Raw genomic sequence first — 27,184 nt, forward strand, 5'->3', positions numbered from 1 at the left:
AAGTTAACAGTTAGCAGAACGTTAGTTGACTATTTGGCTGTTAACATTACGTCAGCTAGCTAACGTTAACTTGGTAGGTGTGACAGGGAGAGCTGCAGTTGTTTGGATGGGGGACGGTTATTGTTAACCTTATCTATGTGCAGTCTAACTGGGTGGGGGTAACTTCTGAGTTCAGCAGTGCAACATCAATTGCATGCAAGTGATTGATAGGAGGAAGAAGTTAGCCCAGTTTTAATGCCAACTCTTCGCCTTTTTGATCATAGTCATATGTAAAGCTACATTATCGAGAATACATGTGATAACGTAAGCTAGTTATAATTATGATTTGCTGATTACTTGCCTACAACAAGTCATTGACATGCTGTCGTTACCTTTACATAGCTAACTAGCTACATGTGTGCTGATCAAAGTAAAGTATCTGTCAGTCGTAACGGCAACGATAATGCGATTGTGCACTTTATCGCGCTCAGACCACCAGAATTAAAATGTAGTCAATGAAACCTGGTGTATTTTTCATGGTGTCAGAGATTGTGAAGATGTTTGAGACAGCAGGAACTAGTATAAGATACAAATAGGCATGTTATGTTCCCCTTATCAACGATTAGTTGGCGTGTCTGAACTTTGGCACAGAGCTCCAGGAGTCTCTGAACTGGTTTTTACAAAGGTTGCCTAATGTTCAGTTATGCAACATGCTCTCATATTTGTCTGACCCACAAATGTAAAGCTGAATGCCACGCTATACAGATGTGTCTATAGCATATATAAGACTTTAAATGTATACAGTACAGTTGGGTCTTCAGTGTAGAACAGAGGTTTTCAAAGTGGGATACTGCTTTCCCCAGGGGGCTCCATGAATGGATATGAAAAAAAAAAATACATTAGATAGTAAAAGAAGTTCACATAGAACAGCCTAAATGTGTACAGTTTGGTTAAAGAGAGAGTTCAAATATACAATACTGGGACATTTTACTGTTCAGGACAGAACTGAATGTATTTGGTGAAGGGCCACTGTCTCAGACTATGGAAAACCCTGGTATACTATATTTGTTGTATTACTCGTTTGCCAGAGTAGATTTAAAGCCCAAATTATTTGTGATGTTCCAGTTACAATTTATGTAACTCTGATTGTTGAAAAAAGTCCACAGGCAGAGAAAGTTATTTATTTAAGGTGGAAAGAAACAGGTGTAAGTACATTCTTGTTATAGTGGTCGACTGGTGTGGTTTGTCAGTGGCTGATGCTGATATTTAGAGAGCAGGTTGGCCAATGGCTGACATATAGTGCCAATATCAAAACAAAGACAAGTCATGTATAAGTCAATTGTTTTATGCATATTTCAATCTAATGTGCATAGTTATTTAGCCAGTAACAAGTTGTTTTAGAGGGATTAATGAAATACAAAAAATTATTGGATTATGCTGTTGATTTCAGAATTTAGGGTACATTATTGTTGAAAGTGATGTCATTCAACTGCATTATTCTATATATTATGACAGAAAAAATATATTTTTTTAACACAAGCCATTAATTGTTTTTAGATCAAATTTGCTTTATTGTAGGGTGGGAGAAAGACAATAGTAAAATTATAGGGCAGGGATTGAAATGAACTTTTTCACCACTTACCACAACCTCACAAGTGTGGGCACTAACATTGTTCAACAAAAGCCGCTCTGACAAGGACACCTGTGTCTACAGACATTTTTTAAATATATTTATCAGCCTCAGGAACACAGGCATTGGCTGATGTTGATTAGCCAACATCAGAATATGAGATAATTGGCCTGATTTATCAGCCGACTGATTAATCTATCAGTACCTCTTTACATTGGTTAAAAAAGAACAAACCTATAAAAGTTTTGAAGTATTTTAAATAGTCTTCTTTTTTCATGCCTTTCAGAGTACTTGGTGTAGTGGTCAGTCTATTAACATCCCTGTCACCATGGAGTATGACTGCAGTATGCAGGCAGGACTGCTGGGGAATGGAGAGAGCATCACTGTTTCTCAGTGGCTTTCTAGTGCTCATTTGCTTGGTTGGAGGGATTGTTTGATACAACTGGTGGGAATAATTTACCATCTTCTTAAGCAAAGAGATTGTGTCTTTGCTCCCATCGTTCCCTGTGAGATGGCAGTTGAGGGAGTGGCCAAACATTGCGTCTGACAATGCTTTTAAATGCCCTTTGCAGCACTTGATCAAACTTCTCCTCTTTCCCTTGAGTGCATCTAAACTCAAATAATGTTCTGGTTAGAGTTCAGTCTCATTAAGAGGCAGAAGAATGAATATTGACTGGGTATTTTTTATTTACTTTACAGTAGGTATCTATGGTTAAGGTTAGCTACTAAAAACACTCTTAGATATTCTGACAGCATAAGAGATAGCATCTGTTTTATGAGGAAAATAATGTAGATTGTGGCAGTGAAAGGATGCATCTGGTCAGCAACAATGTTTCAGCGTGCTGTGTAAGCAATCAAATACAAACAATGCTCAGTAGGTACTGAGGGATCCAATATTGTGGCACAAAATCATTCTCTGCATGCCATTACACCAGCATTAGCAGCAGTCAGAATTGGTCCTTGATGTTTATGTCCAATTCAGACACTGCTACCAGTGAGGTATGACAGAAATCATCATTTATTGCACCAGTGTTTTTTTTCCACCTGTCAGTCGTCCAGTTTGTGCTGATAACGTGCAGTCTACTCTCGACCTCTTGTTAATGGCTGATAGGAGTCAAACTTGGCATTGTTTTTCATTACTGTGTGCCAGTTACTTCAAAGCTTGACAGTTGTATGTTCTGTAATGCCCTTGCTCATAGTGTTGAAGTTCACATTTACATACTTTTGGTCCATCTGGGAGCTTAAAAAGTTTTGCTATACTTGCTATATTATGACTGTCTTGTTATTACCCACACTGTTGGTAATAATGGTTTTAATAGTCCAATCCAAATTTTCTGGATGTTATAACCTGGTAGTATGAGCTTGAGATGGTAGTTTATAGTGTAGTCAGTCTAATGTTAAGGAACATTATTACCAGAAATAAACTAATTGGATACATCTTATTTTGTAGCAGGCAGCAGAATTAAACATTCAGTTTCTGTTCAGAAATACAGCATTTAATTGTGTGCTGTTGTTGCATAGCTTTACCCCAATAGAAAGATGGAGGTTGCCTCAATGATTTTAAAATTTGACAGCAATTATTAACAGGCTCATCATGAATGAATCACAAGTTTGAAATGCTAAAATGTGTATTTGAACATGAAAACCACATGTCTTGTTCCTAAAATACTCAGCTAATTTGAATCTCACTCCTTACAATTGAGATTTGTCAAATTAGATTATTTTCTTAAGTATGAAGAGATGATGTTAGGGTATTTTTCCCTTTCTGGTGCTCATTGGTATAGAAATAGTCTGTTCATAATACCTGCTTTTCCTTAAAAGACTCAAAAAAGGCATTATTTCGTAACTGAAAGAGACTTGACTTTGACAAGTGGATAAAGCATATAATAATATGTTGCATCTCTTGACTATCAGCCATGTGTGAATCAGCAGCAAATCATGTGATTTTGTTGTTGAATATCTGCTTTGTCCTTATTTTACAACAGTTCCAGTGAAATTAGACCTAGGATAAAGTTTTGGCTCATTTGTTGTGACTTAGTAGTAATCTCTCAGTGAGTATGGATTCTTTTTTAACTTTAATCTCAATCTTGCTCCATAGTTTTCATCTCCCTACGCCTGTGGTTTTGGGACCCAATGTTGCCACGGGAAGAAAGAGACAAACTGAGACATAGCACTCTGTGAATGAGTGGCTCACAAGCCAGAAAAACGAAGCAATATCAAGAGGAGAGACCCCTTTTCTGCATCATCCTTGTGTAACAGGTGTGCCTCTCTCTTCCTCTGTTGGTGCCAGCAGTATGATTTTAGATTGATTTCTGATATAGGCACCATCTTTCACACGCTGATTGTTCTACTGAAGGTCACCTGCTCTTTTATACAGACTCTTGTTCTTGCACACATCCTCTCTGGTCTTTGTAACTCTTTATCTTCTTGGACTCTTTTTAGTCATTTATTTATTTTTATTTTTAGTGGTATTAAGAATGTTTCATTTATCTTTGTTTGAAATAATGCTCCTTGCCCTCTCCTTGTTTGCGTTGTATTAACTCTATTGTACAACCTGTCTTCTCCATCTGCTATTCAGATTGCAACAGAACTCGACGGCCAGACCGTTGCCATGTCGACCTCATCGCTACGGCGACAAGTAAAGAACATCGTCCACAACTATTCAGAAGCTGAAATCAAGGTTGTGTGTCCTTCTGCTTATCTGACTTTTCTTCTTCTCCTCTTTTTTTTTTTTTTTTTTTACACCCACATTCCCTGTATGTCCATGGTTTTAAAGTGTAGCACATGTATTGCTGCAGCACAGATGATCAAATGTAACTGCTGATAATCTGATATTTCTTTAAAGTAACATTATCACTCCTTCCCCTTGTTAACACAATAGAAGGTAATCTAATCATATTATCCATCCATTACTTTGCCTCTCCGCAGCTTGTGTCGTGATTGGGTTTGTATTGCTACTCAGAACACTGTGGACCAGTTAAATTGTAGCAGAATATTGGACCAAAATGATTCTCGTCACGGACAGTTTGGATGGAGAATGACATAAGCTTGCCCCTCGCTGTGCTGTTTTTGTCCAGGTTAGAGAGGCAACATCCAATGACCCATGGGGCCCCAGCAGCTCTCTCATGTCAGAGATTGCTGATCTGACCTACAATGTTGTGGCCTTCTCGGAAATCATGAGCATGGTGTGGAAGCGCCTCAATGACCACGGCAAGAACTGGAGACATGTGTACAAGGTTTGTGTGTGTGTCTGTGTGTGTGTGTGTGTGTTGAAATTGGGAATAATTGTTGAGGCAATATATTACAATACATATTCTTACAATAAAATGTAGTAATATCCCAATATCTCAACTCATGCATTTTTGATGCACTGGTAGCAATATTACAGTATTGTGTTTGCAGTGTATGCATTGTGATTATATTTTGAAAATAAGAGGTGTGCAGCTGTGCCCCTGGTGCAGAATGAGTGCATGCTGAAAGGATTTCCTCCTGGTGAAGTGAGCGCTTGCAGGACCAGGAAATCCCATATTCAGAGAGTTGTTCATATTTGCATTGCTCATATTTGACTGTAAAGGCACAACGACCACAGTGTTTTAGTGCCCACTGCTGTCGCAGCGTGAAAAGAATCATCGTCATTCATCTGCCTCGTACGGTCTTGACATGAAAAGTGACCGCACAGTTGGTGTCTCAGTTCATCTTTTATCTCCTTGCCAGTATAAATGCATAATATGTCCATTTATTCTGTAAATATACAGAAAGTATGTAAAGGTTTTGTGATCAAGTTGATTTAGAAAATTAAAATGCATTAAATAGATTATGGCTCATCATTAAAAATGAAACTTAAAACAACATGAAAAAGTCTAACACAACCTCTGATGTGAAAGTTATATACAATATAGTGCCTTCAAATATTCCCAAAATGGAACAAAAGTAGTGACCATGGCACATACATTACTTTCTCCTAACATTCCAACAATGCAGTGCATGATAATTTGTAAGGGCAAAAATTATAGTTGTTGCAACACTACACATGTCAGGGGTGATTCAGACATGTCTGAAATCTCAGTTTACTGCTCACTGAGGAGTAAATGATTGACTGTGAATTGTATACTCAAAGAAGCTACGAGCGAGTGATTGTAGACACAGCCCAAATATTGGTGGTTTTATGAAATGTATGAATTATAGATTATTCATTCTTGATTTTCATGACTTTGGAGTTTTTTTTGACATTGTGAGTTATTTATTGATTCCCACTCCTAAACTACATAGCTGTGTGTGTGTGTATTTGTGTGTAAATGGATGTGAAATGAAATAGAGGATCTAATTGTAACTTGTTAACTGCTTTACCATTTGCATTTGTCCACTACTGTACTATCCAGAACTTTTCTACAGTTGTTTGTGATTTTTATTTTCTGCAGGCTATGACTCTTATGGAGTACCTGATCAAGACAGGTTCAGAACGTGTTGCCCAACAGTGCCGAGAGAACATATACGCAGTCCAAACCCTCAAGGATTTTCAGTACATAGACAGAGACGGCAAAGACCAGGTACACAAACACACCCATGTGCACAAAGCTTTACAGAGAGTTTAAATGATTAGTGTGTAAGGTCCACCTTTATGGAATGCAGGCACTCTTTGTCAAACATACCGCTTGTGGTTCATTCAAGGACATTTTACAATGAGTTTCTGACCTCTTGTGCAAACCTACAAAGCCAACCATAACTTTTTAAGGGTCATTGATAAATGAAACTGTGCTAAGTTAGCAAGCTATTACACTAACAATTAAATGTGCGGTGAAACTAATAGTATTGGCAATGAAATGTGTGTATGTTTATGTAATATATAACATTAAGGGTCTGTGTCCACCAAAGCGTTTGTTCTCAGCTGAAACACCAGGCACTCTTCTTCTGCTGGGAGCACATGAGAGCTCTTTTGAGCTGCATCTTTATTTTAGCTAAAAAGCTCTGGTTGCTGTTATACAGGATATCTGCTGGAGTAATCATTAATATATGTTTTGCAAATATTTAATTTCTCGGGTAGTTTGTCTTATCAACATATACTGAATGTAAAAGACTGAAGCACATAGGGAGAGAGGATGGACCTGCCAATCTATATGAGTTCAAGTACCTTTGTTCAAGCAGGACACAATTTGTGACACATTTCCACTGTGATTAAATGGCTGGACAAGCGTAGCACAATAAACATATTTCAACTCTGAACCAGAAAAAAAAGCCAAATGCTCAGTGCCTTGTCAAGCTGCAGGTGTTTGTAGCAGAGTGTGAATACTTGGCGTTCCCATTGGAGACAATTTAAAAAAATGCTGGGATCAGGAAAAACACTTTGGTGACACAGCCCCCCCAAAATGCTATGCTCATTTGCAGCATGTAATTGTGTATACCTGTATTTTTTCCAGGGGGTGAATGTGCGAGAGAAAGCCAAACAGCTAGTGACACTTCTGAAAGATGAAGAGAGACTAAGAGAAGAGAGGATCCATGCACTCAAAACCAAAGAGAAGATGGCACAGACCTCCAGTGGTGAGATGGGAACTTAAAAAGTGCATTAAGATTAAACTAGCGCTCAAATTACACTTTGAAAGAAGGGTGGCTGAACATCAGCATGAAGGACTTCTGATTAGCTGATAACGTAAGACAAGCTCTCATCCATGACTGTCCTTCTTTTTCTTTCTCTCTCAGCCTCCTCAGCTCCCTCAGCACCCAGCCTGGGGGGTAGTCTGTCAGTGGGGTCCCATTCTGGAGGGGCAGACCCTGAGCAGGCCTGGCCACAGAGCTCTGGAGAGGAAGATCTGCAGCTCCAGCTGGCTTTGGCCATGAGTAAAGAAGAGGCAGAGCAGGTAACACAAAGCAGTCTGTCACTGCTCTCTAAGCTAAGGATTAAAGCATAACTAAACTAACAGTGGCAAAGTTTGCAGTTTGAATCTGTTGCAGTACCTGTATACACAGGGGGATATTACTGATATTATTCCCTGCATACACGTAGCTTTGCTCTCATCATGTAACACCTGACCTCCCCAGACTGGCACGGACCCTCTGGAGGACGCAGAGATCCGCTATGCAATCACACTCAGCAAAGAGATGCAACAAAAGGTCAGGGGCAGAGCATGTGCCCATATGACTGGCCAGCCAGTCATCAACTATCTGTCTTTCTGTAAATTGGAATTTCATCAAGAATTGATCAATCAAGAAAATTAATTTATGCTCATATTTGTCATGTGTCATTTTCCTCAAGATACAAATTTGCATCAGACTGCAGTGATACTGTTGAGATAATTTAGTTTGCTGTAGTGTGTCACGTTCTTGCTTGCATTCATAAAAAGCTAAAAGATGTAAAGATCTAAAACTGCACAAAACCGAGCAACCAAAGAATTGATTAATCATAATTTGATTGTTGAATTTGCATGGCATTGACAAATATTTATCATAACTGACTCAATTAAACACTAAGTTGTTTATAAGCTTTGATTTTCTTTTCTCCCTGTTACCCCCTCTGATGGCATGCATTCAACTGTAGTTTTGATTTGAAATGCTTTCTTTTCCTTATCTGTTGCAAATCTTCTGCTATTGTAACTTCCTTGTACTGTGTTCACCGAGTGCCTGTATGCAGCTGTTAGAGTCCTGCACCTACTGTACCATTCGCCTGGTTTAGTCTATAAACTAATGCAGGATTTTTTTAAGGATAATGGCATTGTTTGAGTTTGTTACTTAGTGGCATTAAGTATAAGATTTGCTCAGTTCTTTAACAGAGAAAGCCTGTTTTCTCATGGATTAGTCAGTGTTTTGCAGTTTGATTGCCAATCCTCCTCATAATGAGATAGGATATAATGTGGCATTAGGTAGGGATGACCCAGTATTATCTGCAAAATATGCATCACGAAGGATCAAGGTGTTGTCCATTTCCACTCCCTTTTTAGTGTGTGGGGTTTTTTTGTGCTCCAGGTAGGCTGGATGATGAAGAATCTCCACATTGGTCATTTAAAAGACTGGCACCCTAATCCTACTACATACTGTTTTAAGGAAGTGAACCACGAGCAGCACAAACAGATATTTAAAACAGCCAGCCGTATATTATTAATACTTAGAATGACAGAATGTGTCAGGAAGCAAGCTAACCACAGGGTTTGCAGCTGTCCCCGCCTCTGAAGTGCTTCTGTTGGGTGAAACACTGTTCTGTTTTTAGTGGGGATTCACAGCCCCCATAAACCTTCTTTCCACAACAGTTTTACAGTTCTCATTTGTACTTTAGGTAGCTTTGTGACAGCAGTTCTGGATGAGCTCATTTTATGAGTGAAATCAGACAAGCTTTCATCTGATTTGATAAAGTTTTGCTAAAGTACTGTGAGAATTAGACAAAATAACAAATACTTGCAAATAATGCATGGACTGGTTAATTTTATGTTGACTAGAGTTGGTGATTAAAGGACAGGTTTTTAGTTTCCACTCCCACAGCATCAGGCTTTAATTGTCAACTGATCCTGAATCTGTACCTGTGGTATGCTTTCCGAGGTTGTGTGTCTCAGGTTGCTGACATCGCAGTGTGTGTGATTGGCAGGAAGAGCGACTGCGCAGAGGTGACGACCTGAGACTGCAGATGGCCATCGAGGAGAGCAAGAGGGAGAAGCTGAAGCCTGAAGAGGTGTGTGCAAAGTATATTCAACTAACTCTCACTGTGTCTCCCTCTCTGTCCTCCTATTTCAGTGAACATGTGCACTGGAAATTGTTAGTGTTATTTTTTGTCCCATAAAATCATCCACACAATAGAAACTAAATCATTAAGAAGTTTCAAAATATCAGTGGTAAAAAATTCATAATAATACCATTTATGGTTGAATAAACTAGATGCTGAATGTTAATTAGTTTAGGAGTGAAAATTCCGTACAGATTAGTGACATTCTAATGTGGATGAGATTTTCTAACTATTACATTCTCACTCCTCCATATGTAAAACCTGTCCCAGTATACAAATCCTGTCCAATTTAGGCTTTACTTTATATGTTTTGTATTTAAAGCTACTATGCTCAGATTCATATTTGTGTTTTCAGGCCAATCAAGTCAAATATACATTTGATTTGTGATTTTTTTCAGAATGTTCAGAATTTTCAGATATGATGAACATACTCAGGAATAGAAGATGCCTACGTGCTCACGATATTTTGATTACAGCTGTAATTGGCATTTTGTGCTGTCAGATTCTTGAAGGTAGTAACCCACTAGACTCTAGATTAATTCAGTTTAGATCTGGAGCCTGAGATATCTACTGGAACAGCGTCTCTGTGATGATCGCAGACAGCCCTCAAACCCCAAAATGAGTGTATGTGACAGTAAACAACTGTGTACATGTTGCAGAGTATATCGCTTACAAATGTTATTTTATTAAGGATGAATTAAGTTTGTTCTTCAGTTAAAAATGTAGTGTTTAGACTAGAAATATTGTGGCAGTTTTATCAAATTATTTTCACATTGCACAAACAAGGAACTAAGAATTTATTGTTAGAGGTTTAATGTGATTTCTTTTGTTGCCTGGTTTGCAATCCTCAGTCTCTTTCTAGTTCTCTCTTTCGTGAATTTCCTCTTATCACAACACCATTGTCTAACTTCAGTGTGGTTTGGTGAATTTGTCCTCAGGTTTCTTCCTGAATATGGCTGCAGGAACATTAATCCATAACCTAGAGAATAGAAATATATGTAAGCATAAAGAATTCTAAGAAAAAAAATGAAAATATGAATAAGAAGCATGTATAATGTGTGCATTATATTACAAAATAGGTCTAAATATGTATAATTATGTATAAAACAACAGTGTATATAACAACAAAGCTGAAAAATGTGGTCTATAAGTAAGTGTGTTAGAATGGAAGAATAAATTTCTCTTGAACAGGGTTCTCTGATGGAGCTGAGTGCTGTGGACCCCTGGGGGGCCCCTGCTGTTGCCTCCGCTGCCACTGTGGGCTCTGCTGGCCCTTCACCTCCACCCACAGTTCCTGCCCCTGCTGCCTCAGGTCCGTGGGGCGCAGCCCCCACAGACCCATGGGGCGTAGCATCACCCACGTCTCCAACAAGCTCTGACCCCTGGGGTGGGGGAGCCCCACCCACTATAGCCCCTCCTCCAGACCCTTGGGGAGAGACATCTAACAGAGTGAACAACGTCGACCCCTGGGGAAGCTCAGGTGAGCAGTGGCATCACTGGTCATGTATGAACTCTGTAGCCAATCAGGTTGGTGAGAATGTATTCAACGCTGATAATCAAAAGAGAAGTGGGTCCCGCTCTGTAAATGAAAGAGGATGTGAAGACCTTTCAACCTTTACGCCTCTTCATTCCACTGTTCCATAACAGCCCTGTTACATTTTCTGTCATGTCACCATGATGTCATATCTTCTCATCCATTCACGTGCTTTCAGTTTGTAATGAGGAAAGCGAGCATGCTAAATCCATTCTCCCTCTGTGTCTAAACCAGGATGTTTATCCTCTTGTTTCTACTCAGGACTGGCTGTGGCTGTGTCTCAACCAGAGCTGTCTCATCTCTTTACCCCTCTGTGCCTTTTTAATGTATGAGGTAGTTTCTTATGATCTCTCCTTTACCTCCACTGAGCTTCAGATATTGAAATAAAGTAACATGGTGGACAGCTTCAGAAAATCTGCTCCCACCTGTCAGGTTAGTGGGACCGCAGAGGTCAAGGAGAGAAACACTTTAGCTGTATTCCCACTACATAATACGACTCGACTCTACTCTGCCCACTTTCTGGTTCTTCTACTTTGTTTTTCCACTGCAGATTAGTGGTGGGGGAAAATTGATTATTAGATGGACATGGAAGATTCTTCATCGATTCACAAATGTCAAAAATCTATTTTCTAAATGTTAGTTAATAATGTGATGTTGAGGGGGGGAAAGGTCAAACTCAGCTGTAAGGACAGTGCAACACCTGGACAGTCTACAGAATGGACATGCTGGAGTTATCTTGTAATTCATCTTCACTAAAGGCAGCGGTTGCATGTTTTGACTGAATGCCAAAATAATTGTCTTTACGAGAGGTACGCGAAGTATGTGGTGACTGCTTTCCAAGGCATCACCCAGAGACTAGCAGTAGTGGACAAATGACAGTGGCTGATCACAAATACTGCAGCAGTAAACAACTTAAACCAACTTTGTGGTGAAGGAAATAACTCAGACTGTTTCACCTTAAAAACTCTCTGCTTGCTCTGCATCTTGGACAGTGATGGCTTTCACTGAAGCTAACAGTAAAGCAGAGAGGCTGTTGTCGACTGCTGGAGACATAAGGTTAATGGCAACGCAGCAGAGCACTCTGCCTCTGTTGTTTTGATTAATTAATTAATTAATTAGTTAATGCAGTTAACCTTTTTAAATTAAAAGTTTGCAGGCCATTTAATTGTCAGTTATGTTTCATAATGTATTCCAGTGGAACTGGAGCAAGAGACTGAGGCTGCATTCTGGTCCACAGTGTACTTAGACTGAGCTCCCTGCTCAGGGAATGTCAGTTAAGGTTATTTGTCTTGACAAAATTCTTCCTTTTGGAACAACCTGCAATGTCACCAATATAGACATCAGTTCCTGTAGTCGTTAGCCTGTTAAAGTAAAACACCTGGGATATCTTTTACTGCAGCTGTGTAAATTTTACATGACTGAAATAAAACAAAACAAAAACAGATGAATTACAAAACTTATTTTATCGAAATGTAGGCATTGTAAGTTGTGAATGAATGTGATTTGATTAATTTAAAAGATATATGATGCATTCCAAAAGAGGTTAATATGTAGATAATTTACTGATTATTAAGTAATGTTGATTATGTATAGACTACCACTCTGTAATATTTATATTGTATTGCCCTTAATAATTATGACTGGTAACATTATATTTATATATTTATTTATATTTATATTACATCAATACATCAATAATTTAAATGTATTGTTAAATCAGATTTGTTAAATTAATATTTTTAAATAAACAAATATAAAAATATTTGTGGAATATAAAACTCCTACGTGAGCTCCATTTTTTAATTTTGGCACAGTGACTTATTGGTAATCTTGCTTGTCATCTTCATGCAAAGTGAAGAAGAGTTGTTCACATGATCCATTCAGAGTTCACAGTTCCCTTTGAACTGAACATTTTTGCTCCCTACAGTTTTCAGTCTCACTTAACATGGCTGAATACCCTGTGCAGTCCACTTTGCAGTGAACTTCTAAGCAGTCTGTAAATTGTGCCCCTTTGGCTATTCATCCCGTCAAGAATCGATTCTGACTGGAATCAGACATCAAAGAATCAGCATCTAATTGAATCGTGGGATACCCATAGATTCCCGCCTGTACTGCAGATAGTACTCCCTCAATCTAGGCAGAACTGACTGTCATAGCGACGCTCTGCTAGCAGCCTCAACGGAGGTGATACCAAATAAAGTACCAGGTACCACAAAGTCGAGCCGTATCCTGCAGTGGAAATGAGTCTTAAAGTTGGAACCCAGCCCAGCTTCCTGCTCCCTCCTTATTGTGGACTGTACCTGTAAGGTGTTGTGTTAACCCTCCCCTCCCCTGCGTCTCCTCCCCTCCCCTGTAGCTGTGACCCCCCCCAGTGCCGATCCCTGGGGCCCCCCGGTGCCACCCAGCACTTCCTCCTCGGGGGGGCCAGTAGACCCCTGGGCAAGGGATGGGCCTGTCCCTGCCTCTGACCCTATCACCTCCGACATCTGGAGTGGCACCGCCAAACACACTAACGGCACAGGTACATTCACACGTAAAGCTACATGGACTCACACACACTGAGGTACTGGTACACAAACAGATTTTCAATGCATGCACTCAACAGTTGTCTTGTCTTACATTTCATCCTCCTCTAGTATGTGTGGTAGTGCAGGTCTAAATTGTTTTATTATAATGAAAGAATTTTCTGGGTCTGATTTAGTTTCTGTTCCTTCCCCCTCAGGAGACCCAGAGCGACGAGGGTCCCCAGCACTGGGCTGTGACAGCACAGGCTCACCGGTGCCCTTTGACCTGTCATCTCTCGGTACTTCACTTCCTGTTCGTAAGACTCCTGAGTCCTTCCTCGGCCCCAACGCAGCACTGGTGGATCTCGACTCCCTGGTGTCATCTAAACCCAAACCCAAACAGCCGCCGCCTCCTTCCATCTCTTCCTCTTCAGCGCACAACCCCTTCCTCCAGAACACAGGTTAGTTACAGCGATCGTCTTAACTGTGTGTAACCTGTGAAAAGAGAAGCGACTGCACTCTGTACACTCTGCATTCGTTTTGTGGACCGACAGGCTTACTTTGTTCCTGGGAATTGTCATGTTGGACCACACAGAGTAGTTCAAGATGCTTTAATCAGCTTGCAGAAAAAGACCATTTAATTAAAAATGCATTCTAAAAAGATCAAATTAAATGTCTTGAACCACAACTTTTTAACATTAACGCACAAGTATGGAGACAGTTTGGCTGGAACAAAGTTGGTTCTTCTGAACACCCCAGATCAGAAGCAGACCGTTAACCACCCGACAATTATGTTGGAGCCTCTGTGGTGACCTGGAGACAAACCATTCTCATGTTATCTGGAGTTGCACTAAATGAAAGCCTTTTTGTGGGACAGTGTAAATACAGCTATAAAAGTCATTATGGGTATGATATTCCAAACAACTGTGCTGTGATGTTTCCAATGAAACATTCAGGAGGTTATACAATTAACCTTTAAAACAAAGAAATAATCGAGGCTGATCCACTAGGGAAACGGCGATATCGCGATATTATTCAGGAAAGGTGTCCTGTGAAAAGTTGTCCTATCTTTGAAGAGCTCAAGGAAATATTGACTATTTATCGAGTACTTGGGGAAAAGTGAATCATGTACTTGAGTTGCTTAATAAAGAACTGGAATTTAGAATTTAAGTATAAAATGTATACATACCTTTGATAAGAATTTGTGCTTGTACTACAACTAGTGGTTATTTTCATAATTTGCTGATTGTTTTCCATATTAATTGTTTGCTCAAGAGCATGACAACACTTTCAAATATCTTTTCTCCAGCTAGCATAGAGTCACACAAGACAGAGAAAAATAGTAAGTAGCTGAAACCAATAAACATTTGACATGAAAATGCCCCAAAAAAATAGTTGATAATTAATTTCCACTGAACTGACTAATCGCACTCACTGGAGTATTAGGGCCACATTAAGGAAAAAAGAAATAAGAGGGAGATTTTGCATTTGGATTTTGTAAATCAAGTCAAAATGTCAAGAAGAAAATTTAACTTTCAATATAACCCGAGGAGAATAAAGTTGAAATACAGTGTTAAGGAAAGAAGTCAAAATGGTATGTCAACTTTACACTCAGTGTTTCTTGTCCCCAACATTTTTCCTTTTGCCTGGCCCTCTGATTCAACTCTTTTCAGTCTTTCACTCTATTTTCTCCACTGTCACATATTGTTTCTAGAATCTGAGAGCCTGATATAAATGAAAGTAACATAGATTTAAGTATATGTTGGATATAATGTATAAACAGATGTTAAATGACTCTTCTTTTGTTAAGGTTTTTTTTTCTGTCACGTCTGCTCCTCAGGCTCATCTCCTGCTCCTGGCATGGCAGTGACTCCAGGCAGCACCATCTCTAGTAGGGGGGTTTCTCCAACACCTGCCTCCTCCAACCCTTTTGGCGTGGCTCCACCCATGACCTCCATCTCACCTCAGCCCTCGTCACTAGGCCTAAGTGGTCTCCGCTCCAGTCCTGTGCCTCCCAACCCCATGCTGGGCATGGTGCAACCAGGAATGGGCATGGGGCCGATGAGTGTGGGGATGGGGGCTCCAGGAATGGGCATGGGCATGATGCAGGCCAGCCCCATGGGCATGCCCTACAGCGGCCTCTCGCCTATGGCCCCCCCGGGCTCGGCCCTGTTGGGGCCCGGAGGAGCACCACCTCCTCAGCTGATTTTGGGTGGGCCCACTGGAACAGGAGGAGTGATGGGAGCGGGAGGATCAGTGGGAGGTGGAGGAACGACGGGTGCAAGCACCAACCCTTTTCTCCTTTGAGGAAGTGTCACCACTACTCTGCTCACCTGTTTCGACCTCCTCTGTCGTACCTGCTGCCCCCTTCATTCATCCCCCCTCCACACGATTTGTGTCCAAAAAGAAAAATGTGTACATCTCTATATTTAAAGAAAAAACACAAAAAATCAAAAATTATGTTTATCTTTTTCTTCAAAAGCATTATTTCATTTCAGAATAATTTTCCACATTTAGTTCCTTTCATTTCAGTCTGGGTTGTTTGTGGGAGGGAAATAGAGATCTATTTATTTTGTTTTAATCTGTTCCATTCTGTACCGTTCTTCATGTTGTGTTTTCTTTCAGTCCTGTCTTGAGATGAAGGTAAGTCTGTGAGAGCAGGAGGTGTTTTTAGTAGTGTCACTTCTAATCTTACTGCACTGAGAGAGAGCTGGAGGGAGAGGGGACATAGCCACTAACAAACTGAACAGAGAAACTGTTGTACCTGCTGCCTCTTCCTCTTTTCTCCCTCTAGAATGAAGACGACAAACACTGAATCACTGAAATGAAACCAGTGCATGAAGGATGATTTCTTTCTTTTTTTTTTTTTTTTAAATGAACTCCAGACTGAGATACGGACTGAAAAACCTGCATTAACATTTCAGGCACAATGTGGTCAAATTGTTTCAACTATTTCACTTTTAATTTAATTTAATGTTAAATGTAATTTATTTTTTTTCCAATTTTTGGGAACAAATAAACAAGGAAAATTATGACGATGCCATTTAAATCAAATGCTTATTTTTCTTTTCTTCCTGATTTATTGTAGAAAACTAAAGAGAGCTCTGACATCTGTGGTCCGATGGGGAAAAATGATGGGATGTTTGCTGAATGTGTGTGTGCGTTTGCAGCCATGTGTGAATGAGAATGCTCATTTGTGAGTGTGCAAGTATGCAATAGTGCAAATGCCTGTTTCTGTGTATATGTATCAGTATCTGTGTCCGATCTTATTTCAGTGACTCAGAAAGGAAGAGATGACATCCATTATTTTTGTTTTTAAAAAATTGTCACTTGTAATGATGCTATGTAATGGGGATTTCAAATGAGGTATTATAAGGGTCACACATTTCTCTGCCAATCTTATTTCACTTTTTTTAAATTAATCTGAAACATTATTTTTGTTTTCCAATCACATTTCATACACGGGATCCCTGGTGTACAGGAGTCCCAAAGCACCACTGTCCTGTGTTTTCATCCCTCTTTCCTGCGAGGATGGAGTGATACTGATGCTTCTTAAAAAAAAAGAAAAAAAGACAATTATTTCAATGAATGAAAGGAGAAAAAACAACAACAGGGACTTGACGACATGCTCCATGCTGTTCTTTTAATTTAGTTTGATGAATTTATTGTTATTTTATATCAACAAGAAAAATATCTCTTTTATCGGGTAAGGTTGAATTTTGTGTGGTGATGACTGTGAACATTCACATTTGAAAAGTAAAATGGAAAAAAAATCAAAAGGAATTTATGAAATAAAACAAAAACACAGGATGTGTGTTTGGCTTGTTTCGTACTTACTCTATAGTTAATGCTTAGGTCTATAAACCTTTTATTACTGCTATAGAGTACAATAACTTACAGCAGCGAATTACTGCCATGTCAGGAAAAAACAGATCAGTACCGTTATAAAGTGAAACTTTTGTTATAACAAGATATTTTCATGCAATTACGAATTTTTCAAGTTGTAAAAATACACAATTTTATCTTGTTAATATGTAACTTATTAAAACATTCATGTTATAATGTGATAACATTTTTATAACGTCATATAACAAGTTAACACATTAAACTTTTTATGGTGTAACAATAAAAAAATGACGTTATAACTTAACATGTTTCACATAAGATAAATAGTATATTGTTTTAACCAAAAGTTTCTTGTTCTGACAATGTTATATTACAACATGAAACATTTTATCTCATAACAGTAAGTTACATGTTGTAACAAAACTTTTCACATTAGACAAAGCTAAAAGCTGGTTGTTATACCCATATTATAACATTAAAAATGTTATAACAACAATTTACTTGTTACACATGAAACTTAATGTTATAACAAGTAAAGTTTATTGTTATATTATAAATTTGTATGTTACAATAACATGAAAACATTGTTAGAACTGTAAACATTGAAATGTGAAAATATCTTGTTATAATGGAAAATATTTGTTATAATATGAAATGGTCTTGTTACATGAGAGCATCTGTTAAAGCATTAAAACACTGATATAACATGAAGATATTGTATTATAATATGAAAATATCTTGTTTGAAACACAAAAACATTGTTAAAATGTGACAAACATCTTCTTATAACAAACTTTTCACATTATAACATTACACTGATCTGTTTTTTTCTTTTTCTGGCCTGGCAGCAATATGTTGGTGAAAAATGTGACAAGATTAAATTTACACTTTATTTTCTTTGGTGAACATGTTTATAAATCTGCTTTCCAATGGAAAACACCCTGCCAATAACCTACAGAAGAAAAGCTAAACAAAAGTTATTACAGCATATGAATTTGAATAAAAGGTGAAAAAAAAACTTACATCTTTATAAACCTTGAAATACAGCATTCAGTCATACATGAAAAACTTGATCCCAAATTTGCTTCAAGATGCACAACAGCGAGGCAGCTTCTGCATAGAGTTTAGTGAAGACGTCTGTGAAGAGCCACATTTGTCTTAAAAGTTCAGTTTTAATCGTTTGTCCACGCAGACTAGGAGCGTCAAGCGAGCAGAGAGTCCCAGTCAAAGTCGTCCTGGATCTCCTCACTGTTGCTGTGCAGACTCTTTAATGGAGGACGCTGTCTGGGTGGCATTGACTGAGGCTGCATCCCCGCTGAGACACAAAGACAAGCATAGACTCAGTTAGCATCGGGGCTGGGTGTAGGGCGACCAGATCCCAACAAACCAAATGTGGGACAAAGCATGAGTTTGAGTGGGACAATGTGGGGCATGTTGTTAATACATTTTAGAAAACTATCTGTCCTGCAGTGATTTAACTTTTGAAGAGCCAATCAAAATATGGGACATGGGACGAGGGATAAAAATGGTCTGCAGTCCAATATAGAGTGAGTTTAATTCTGAATAATCTATTTTTCATGAAGGACAGGAGAAAAAAGGTTGAAGTTAACTTCAAATTTAACTGCCTTTGAACTTTATGTATCAAGGCACACAGGTAATAGACTCAATGGATCAGTGGATAAAAAATTCCCCTTCGTCATGTCAGTGTTTGCAAAGCTCGTGAAAAACACAAAAAACCTGTATCTAGAGTTAGTGTTTGGTTTGTCCATTCAGGGCTACTGTAGAAAATGGTGGTGCAACATGGCGTCCTCTGTGGAAGAGGACCCGCTCCCCTGCATACATCGACTACAGGTGATTTTACATGAATGAAAACACACTCATGAACATTGTATTCCAATGATGCCATATTCTGCCAACAATCCTGCATTCATGTGGTGTTGCAATAATTGGAAAAAGTTCCCTTCTGGGAAAATTCACATTAAATACCCTCACAAGTCGGAACAGCAACTTGGAAAGCCTGAGAAAATTTTTTTAACACAAGTTGCTGAGTGGTTGTCTGTCACCTTCATATACGCAGGGACTTGGCAGACGAAAATAAATGTTTGGTTGCTCATGTTTTATAAATTCACTCATCACATATCAAGTTCTTGCTCAAAGGTCTCACATAGAGCGATTACTTAGATTAGTAAAAGTATTAGAAAAGTCATTTATTAGCAGTACTGCTGATGACACGTCAGGTAGTCAACAAATGTATAACATACAACTGTTTTTTCCACAATATTTCACAATAAGCTCATGAACATACCAAAAATAGACTTTCCAACTCAGGAAATGTGAACACAAGAGAATTATGTAAACGCTGTGTTGCTTCTCACTTGTGGTATGCGCCATTATCATGAGATATGATTGGCTGATGGCTTTAAGTGGAACTACTGAACACTTCATTAAATAATCTCTCAATGCTATTGATGAAGTGTATATTACTGATATTATCACTATTGTTTTATTGCTCAGGCCAAGTCAGTACATAACTGTGGTGCAGGGATGGCAAGAAAAAATTGAATTTGGTATTAAAAAGGCTTAACTTTAGTAAATACTCACTTAATAAAAGTTATAAATAAAACAGCCTTTTGTAGAAGATGTCAGGGTCTTACCAGTGGTGTTTCCAGGTTGTGTGAGCTGTGGTCTTAGTCCCTGTCCCTGCACATGCAGAGCCCTCCGGGGCGGCTGCGCTCCACTGATGGGGTGAGCCATGGTAGAGTAGGGGAGGGGTGAAGGGTGAGTGAGGGTGGCGAGGGTGGGGGCAGGAGTGGTGGTGTACGGTGGGACCTGTAAGGGGTGAGGGGCACCGAGGGCGAGAGGGGAGTTATTCCCAGAGGTGATCATGCCTTTCTGAGTGAAGAAGCGGTTCAGAGAGTCACAGAGGGAGGTGAAGATCGCCGGGTCCAAGGCCCAGTCGCAGAGCTCCGCCTGACGCATGCTCTCCAGCAGGTCTGGCGACACAAAGAATAGAACATTATCAAGACAGGCAATGTCAAATGAATATTTTTTAAAAAATGTGAAAAAGAGGTATCTTCTAATTTACTTCTGGTGGTATTTAGACATGGAGGTAATCACTTTCAGCACTGAAAATAACATTTATGGTTTTTGACAGCAGATTGTAATTTCAGGCTGCAACTAATGAGAATTTTCTTTATCGGATGATCTGCAAATTATTTTCTCAATTAATCGATCAGTTGTTTTGGGTATGAAATGCCCAATATGATTTCCTAGAGCTTGTAGTAGAAATGTTCATATTTCTGGGGGGTACTTCTGCAGTTCCCAGGGGCTGTGTGGAAAGTCTGTAGAGTAGCTCAGCTGATTTGAAAAAAAAATATGATTTATGATTTGAGTGCATCCACATTTTCAGTCAAATATAACAATTTATTTAGGTGTTATTGCAATTATGGACATGTGAAAACTAGTTAGCAGGCTAATAGAGAAGATAAAGGCAATGGATAACCAATTGAAATAATTAGCTAAAAGTAATGAACGGAGCTTTTGCTACTCCACGTGGTTGTAGCATGAATGCAAACTTGACCAAACTTACCACAACATTTCAATTGTACAAAAATATTTTAACATCCACTAATGTATCCACTTTTATATGATTTATGGTACTTGAGTTTATCGGACAGGACTGTTGGGTTTGGGAATCACTGAAGAAATTTTAGATGCTGAAACCAAAAAATGTTTGCTGTTTTGTAGATTAATCAGAGTAATGCTCAGAGGTGGACACCTCAAAACCTCATCAGATAAAACCTAAACCACCCCAAGAGGAGAGAGAATGTGTTATTTTGTAATTTTGGGTGAAATTAAACATAAGTCTGATAAACAGCACAGACCAAACCACTGACCAGTCTGCTTTATGAGTGTGAGAAGATTACACCCTACCTACCAGGCTATGTGTCTGATTTCTATAGTACTGTTCATAAAGTGAAATGCTGTTCTCTACACCACCTGAAAGCCCAGTGGGAGGAGGACTCCTGACAAACAGTTATTAAAACAATATATATTTTGTATTGTGTTATGCATGGATTGTTACAGAGTAACATATCTGACCAACTGCACTTCTGTAAAACCAAACTGACTGCAACTTAAGTTGAGCGTGCCCAAAACTGTACACATTCTGGCTGGAGATTTTTATACATTTTCCTACATACGTAAAAGAAAGGTTGACCCAGATCCTGATATTGCAACATGAGGGGTTATCTCTAACAACAGACATCAATCAGATCTAATACGATCTAATAAGATCTGATGCCAACGCCTTCGACTAGCAGTCCCCACTGTATGAACGGTCTCTATTTGATCTTTCTATTGCCATTACAAATTTCTGCATGTAAGGTGTGCAGGATATTGCACCCAGGTGTGGCATTTATACAATTTTGCCTCTTTGTTCTGCTCTGTTCCTCTCTTTATTTTTTATTCGCTGAAAACTTTAAAGAAAAATAAACAGCACAGACCTGGGTGACCAGAGAGGTCTATGTTGGCCCAGTCTAGATTGCTGGCGATGCGGAAGCTCTCTTTCAGAGAATCTGGATTACTGAACCAGTCAGGCGGCACCGCTGCAGTGGAAGAGAGGAAGGTAACTTTAGAAAAGCATGAATCTTTCCGGGATTATGTTGTTGGTCTTTAATACAATTCAAGGATTTTTGGCGTTGATAGAGTAACATGAGACTGACTGTATTGTGAAACGCGCTCTGACTCAGGAGGGTGTGCAGCCGGTGCAGCTGGTGCAGGTGGAGCAGGTGGAGCAGCTGGTGCAGGTGCAGGGTGAGGAGACATCGGAAGAAGAGTTGGAGTGTGAAGTGGAGTAGTGTCATTGCTGAGAACAGCTAGAGGGGCCACATCCGCTGGAAAGAACAAAACAGAGGTCATTCATCCGAGCTGTCTATGTGTATAATGCACGCTTTATAAAGTTAAAGGGGTAGTTCGCATAATTCAATGTAAGGTTGCGTGAGGGACCAGGTACAGTAGGTGGTGGTTGGCACGCTTCCAGTTTGGAGAAGCAGAGACGCTAATTAGTGAACTGCTGTGAATAGGGTCAGCAGTAGCAACTTAAAAAAGAGTTCCACCTAAAAAAAACAATATCAGTTTAAGTGAATGCTATATTTAGATATGTTTACCCCTTTATCTTGCTATCAGACAGTCTTTTCTGACGGCAAACTGCTGTTATACAGGCCAAATATTACTGTCTCTGAACCAACCAAGCTCCACAGGGGGAATCAAGAGTTTTATCTCACAAAATGCGGGAGTTGCTGGTCTTCTGCTGCCTTGATCTGTTAATTAGTCTGTGTTAATGTGTGACTTCGGTAAATCCAAACTAACCCTTTAAATGACGACAATCACACAGTGACACAAACTAACCAAGGCAGCAGCAGACCAGCATCTCCCATGTTCTGCAAGGTAAAATTATAGATTTTGCCTTTGGAGTTTGGTTGGTTTGAAGAGTGATATCTGGCTCACGTGATGGTGGTTTCCTGTCAGAAAAGGCCGTCTGATGGCGAAGTAAAGTGGTGAAAATATAGTGTACGCTTTGTAAACTGATTTTTTTTAGGTGGCTAAAATATGTTTTGTTGCTGACCCTGTCCACTGCAGTACATTGCTTAGCATCCACATTGGTGCTTGTGTCCGAACTGTCCCTTTAACGGACACAAAACACACATACAGTACTTACACTGTGAGCCCCCCCTCTCCCGCATGGTCTTGAAAAGTGACTTGAAAGATGCATACAAGTCTGGCAGAGTCATCTCATCGAAGGTGAAGCGGAGCTGAGGATCGGTGGAGGCGTTTAACGAGATTATAGGAGGGGCAGGGACAGACGAAGGGACCACAGGTACAGAAGAGTGGGTGGGTCCTGACACGGTGCAGACCGATACAGGCGCTGTGTTGGGAGTGCAGGAGAAAGTGGAGACAGATACAGGTCCTGAGTTAGCAGGAAAGGACAGAGCAGCTTCAGAGAAAGACGGAGCAGCTGGAGATGCTGTGGACATGTTGGCAGCAGCCAGAGGTGTAGCAGAGGTGGTGGGGATGGAGAAAGTGGAGCCGGGTGGAAAGGGAGGTGGGAAAGAATTGATGGAGGACATAGGGGCAGCAGGTGGGAGCCCAGGTGAAGGAGAGACAGATGGATGAGGGACGGGGAGGCTGGACACGGAGCTCGGCATGTAGGGCGACGGTTGCTGTGAAGATAAAAGATAAGGCATTAAAAACGTCCAGGAAACCTGTCAGTGATGACGAGGCGTGAAACAGACTCTACCTTGGATGGTGGAGGAGAGAGGGAGGCAGAGTGGGGTGACTGGTTGGCTCCCAGTGGCTCTGTGTTCAGAAGCTGGTGGTCTGTGTGGGAGGTTGGTTGTGGTTGATGAGGAGACGCTCCTCTGTCTGCTTGTGTCTCCTGTAACAGCACAGAGTTACAATTTGCAAAGGTAGGAAAACCTGGTATAAAACTAAAACTAGCATTACTCAAGTTTAAAGAGTTGAGCCTGAAGTTTTGTCAATTCAGGCTGACAAAAATGATAAATGAAAGTGTTAAAAAAAAAAAAAAGAACAGTTATTCATTTCCATATCATTTTTTGTCAAAGACACAGGGACCCACTGGAGAGGGGCAAAAGAGCCCCATGTGGCTTCAGTGCCACAGGTCCCTCACCCCTGATGTGACAGAACCTATGGTGGCCACAAAACTCTGGAAAAGCCATATCTGGAGCCAGTGTTTGGTTTGTCTGTTCTGGGCTACTGTAGAAATATGAATAGGTGGCCTCTGTGGAAAAGGACCTGCGCCCTCTGTAAACATTAAGAACGCTCTCTAAGCTAACGAAAACACAACAATACTTATTTTCAGGTGATAATACACTAATAAAAACATACTTGTATACTGAATATTATATTACTTTTTTGACAATACATTCCTGTAAATCTTACATGCTGGACCTTTAATTGACATGTTTGGACAATACAGTTTTTATTATTGACAAGTGAATGAGTGATATGAAACAACATACATCCTGCCTCTCCTCTTCGTCCTCTGGATAGGGACGTTTAGGTGCCCTCACTTGATTCCCCTCTGCAGGTCCATCCATCGTCCAGTACGAGCCCTAGAAATAGAGCACACGTTTGTAGCTTCAGGCTGTTTTTAAGCGACCATTTCTCCATCTCACATGATGCAGATTCTAACAAAAGCACATTTATTCTTGCGACATCAGAACATAGAAAGTCTTTCACCTTGCCGGGGTCATTCTGTGGCCGAGGAACTTTCCTGAAGCATTTATTCAGGGACAGATTATGACGAATGGAGTTCTGTTGAGGGCACAAAGTTTCATAAAGGAAAGGGTCAGTCCCAAACCAGCTGGTGATGCAAATGATATTAAAATTGGTTGCAAATCAAACAACCAACTGCTTTAAATACATTTCAGTTACAGATTTAATACTGTTCTAACACACGAATAATATGTTGTTGTTCTACATTAAAGTATTTTTCAATTTCTAACATACATTGGTGAAAACTGAAGTCCCGTTTTCGAACTCTTCACGGTCAGCAAAACAGACATCTGTGTGGACCAAACTGTGAATCTTTTTTCATTGCTTTCACACAAAATGCATTCAGTAACCACATTTTCTAAAATCAGTTAACTAATTTCTTGTTCATACCCTACTACATGCAAAACACTATAGATTTTCAGCACAATTGTTAAATGCTGACTGTTTTCAAAACAGTTAAAATTACATTCAGAATAGAATGAGAGTATATTTTGTGCATTTCTACCACAACAATATTGAAATATAGAGGAAATTTTATCAGATCATTTACAAAAAAATGTAATAATCATCATTCCAAACACAGATGATCGCAATTTCATCAGAAAGACAAATGTCCTGTATGTAGTCTTGTTAACAAACAGCACACAGCACCATGTAGGGCTGGATATCGATTTAGATTTCCCAAATCGATTTGATTTGATTTGATTCGACTTACGATGCATGATGCTCGATGCACGATTCAAATCAAGTCAATATCAATTTTATTAGGTCAGCTTGGATATGAAAGAGATTCTCAGAGAAGACACATAAAAAGGTCGATGTGGGGATTTTATGAATCAATATCGGACAGGCAAAGGAAAAAATCAATTCAAAACAATCGATTTTTTTAAAACCAGCCTTAGCACTGTATAGTATGAGTGATTTTACGATACATGTTGATTGTTTTTTTGGCAATTTTACTGCAGACCTAGAGGGTTTTTTTGTTCAACTTTCAAATTTTTTTTTCTTACAAGTAAATCACAATACTACGTAAAAGCATAGATATTATTATTATACATTTCTGGTGCATTATTGTTACATATACTTCTATAAGGTCAATAAATTGATAAGGTGTTATTTTTATCTTATAATGAAATACTGTTAAATGTCCAATATTAATGTTTTTATTTTTATTTTATTTTTTCTCACTTGCCCAGTCGGGCAAGGGTGTCGGAAATCCACTCAAAGTCAAGTTTTACTCGCATAGGTACAAACTTTTAGTTAATTTCCATGTTCAATCTAGGGCTGCAATGTCTATAAAATGTCAGAAAAAAAGTGAAAGATGTCCACCTCAGTCCAGGGTGATGTCTTTAAATGTCTAAAACTCAAAGATATTCTGTTCAATATGATATTAAACAAAGAAAGGAGGGAAATCTCTGCATTTTCTGTCAATTTGCATGAAAAATGATTTTAATGATTAATTGATTATGAAACAGTTTAACTAATTCTTTTTTCTTTTTAGATTTACTTTCCTGACATGGCATTTTACTTGACCTGCGCAAGCAGGTGAGCCATATTGTTAATCCTTGCAATTTATGTGAAATTCATTCAAACTTCAAAGAGAAAAGTTCACCATTTATGTAATTCTCCCTTTGGGAGTTTTGTTTTGGTGTCAGTGAGTTATGTGCTTTCTAAATGTTTTATTTCCAGTGTTTTGGTCCAACAAACTTACTTTGAGACATGAATGAAATGTTTTGGAGGCTCAAGCCTCCAAAACATTTCATTAAACTTTCTGGCCGAGACACGTGTTGATAATAGATTGCATGAAGAATTTTGAAAAAGTGGCTTCAATATTGACCAGTGATTATGAGCAACTGGAAAAAACATCAACTCACCTTCCATCCACGGCCTGTCCGGCTGTAGTAGGGGAAGGTGTCACTGATCCAGGTGTAGATGTCATTCAAACTCAACTTCCTCTCAGGTGCTGCTGCTATCGCCATGGCGATGAGTGTGGCATAGCTGTGAGGGGGTTTCCCTTTGGAGTTGGAAGGGGAGGGGTCCGGCACTGACGGTAGAAAGTCTCCCCTCTCCCTCCCTCTGTCTCTCTTCTTCTCCTCTGCTCCTCCTCCTGCTGCTCTTCGTTCTCTTCCCGAGCGCAGGCTGCTGATTCCCAGCTGAGGCAGCCAGTCAATACTGGTGAGACTTGAGTCCAAGTCAGAGGACATTCTGTTTCTTTTTCTCTGTCCAGGACCTGAGGGATTAGAAGAGGAAGTACTGAATCAACACGTCCTTTTACTTTTTATTGACTCTGGACTGTGTGGGAACAAACATGAGACATGCTGTAGTACATTCCCTCCTGCCTGTATTGTAACACTGTCAATCGTTCTGTTCCTGTACTCCAGCGACAGTTACAAACCAGCAAGACCAGACACAAGACACTCTGTGCTGCTACGGAAACCGTCCACTCGCAAGCAACGAGACACTGCATGAAAGTGACAGCATTTAAATGTGTGGAATCCACCTACACTGTCTGTTTTCTGAAGAATAAGAGAGACCTGCTTACCTCTGTGTAGTCACTCGAGGCCCAAGGCCTTAAAAAGTGTTAATATTTGATGTTGTCATCAGCTGTGCACGACTGCTGTTAAACTGGAGCCCGTCCTCCCCTTCAGATCTCTCTCTTCAGCATGTTGATCCCCTCAAGGCCTCCAGTCATA

General features: G+C 39.6%; 2 protein-coding genes across 2 annotated transcripts; one reads left to right on the forward strand and one right to left on the reverse strand.

The window, feature by feature from the left end:
* Window positions 1–4,187: 4,187 nt before the first annotated feature.
* On the forward strand, window positions 4,188–17,159 carry epn1a (epsin 1a). The gene is made up of 11 exons (XM_084726615.1): window positions 4,188–4,289; window positions 4,687–4,845; window positions 6,028–6,156; window positions 7,024–7,144; window positions 7,304–7,461; window positions 7,643–7,714; window positions 9,177–9,260; window positions 10,503–10,791; window positions 13,202–13,366; window positions 13,568–13,810; window positions 15,190–17,159. The coding sequence occupies exons 1-11, from the start codon at window positions 4,221–4,223 to the stop codon at window positions 15,654–15,656; spliced, it is 1,956 nt and encodes a 651-aa protein (XP_084582741.1). The 5' UTR covers window positions 4,188–4,220; the 3' UTR covers window positions 15,657–17,159.
* Window positions 17,160–17,349: 190 nt separating this feature from the next.
* foxj2 (forkhead box J2) lies at window positions 17,350–26,720 on the reverse strand. The gene is made up of 9 exons (XM_084726617.1): window positions 26,366–26,720; window positions 24,456–24,530; window positions 24,229–24,328; window positions 23,494–23,672; window positions 22,915–23,416; window positions 21,920–22,090; window positions 21,701–21,802; window positions 19,850–20,188; window positions 17,350–18,510 (listed from the first exon to the last, which is right to left on the reverse strand). Exons 1-9 carry the CDS (start codon window positions 26,693–26,695, stop codon window positions 18,398–18,400), a joined length of 1,911 nt encoding a protein of 636 aa, XP_084582743.1. The 5' UTR covers window positions 26,696–26,720; the 3' UTR covers window positions 17,350–18,397.
* Between the last annotated feature and the right edge of the window lie 464 nt (window positions 26,721–27,184).

Source organism: Lutjanus erythropterus, chromosome 9 (assembly GCF_056507025.1).
Source record: "Lutjanus erythropterus isolate fLutEry1 chromosome 9, fLutEry1.hap2, whole genome shotgun sequence".
Lineage (NCBI taxonomy): Eukaryota > Metazoa > Chordata > Actinopteri > Lutjaniformes > Lutjanidae > Lutjanus > Lutjanus erythropterus.

Excerpts from the sequence above, each read along its gene's own strand:
- epn1a (XM_084726615.1), top strand. The coding sequence starts at position 4,221 with ATGTCGACCTCATCGCTACGGCGACAAGTAAAGAACATCGTCCACAAC. Across the intron at positions 13,367-13,567 it reads CAAACACACTAACGGCACAG|GAGACCCAGAGCGACGAGGG; the intron begins GTACATTCACAC and ends CTTCCCCCTCAG. Across the intron at positions 13,811-15,189 it reads CCCCTTCCTCCAGAACACAG|GCTCATCTCCTGCTCCTGGC; the intron begins GTTAGTTACAGC and ends TCTGCTCCTCAG.
- foxj2 (XM_084726617.1), bottom strand. The coding sequence starts at position 26,695 with ATGTCCTCTGACTTGGACTCAAGTCTCACCAGTATTGACTGGCTGCCT. Across the intron at positions 24,531-26,365 it reads GGACAGGCCGTGGATGGAAG|AACTCCATTCGTCATAATCT; the intron begins GTGAGTTGATGT and ends TGCCCTCAACAG. Across the intron at positions 21,803-21,919 it reads AGAGCGCGTTTCACAATACA|CGGTGCCGCCTGACTGGTTC; the intron begins GTCAGTCTCATG and ends CTTCCACTGCAG.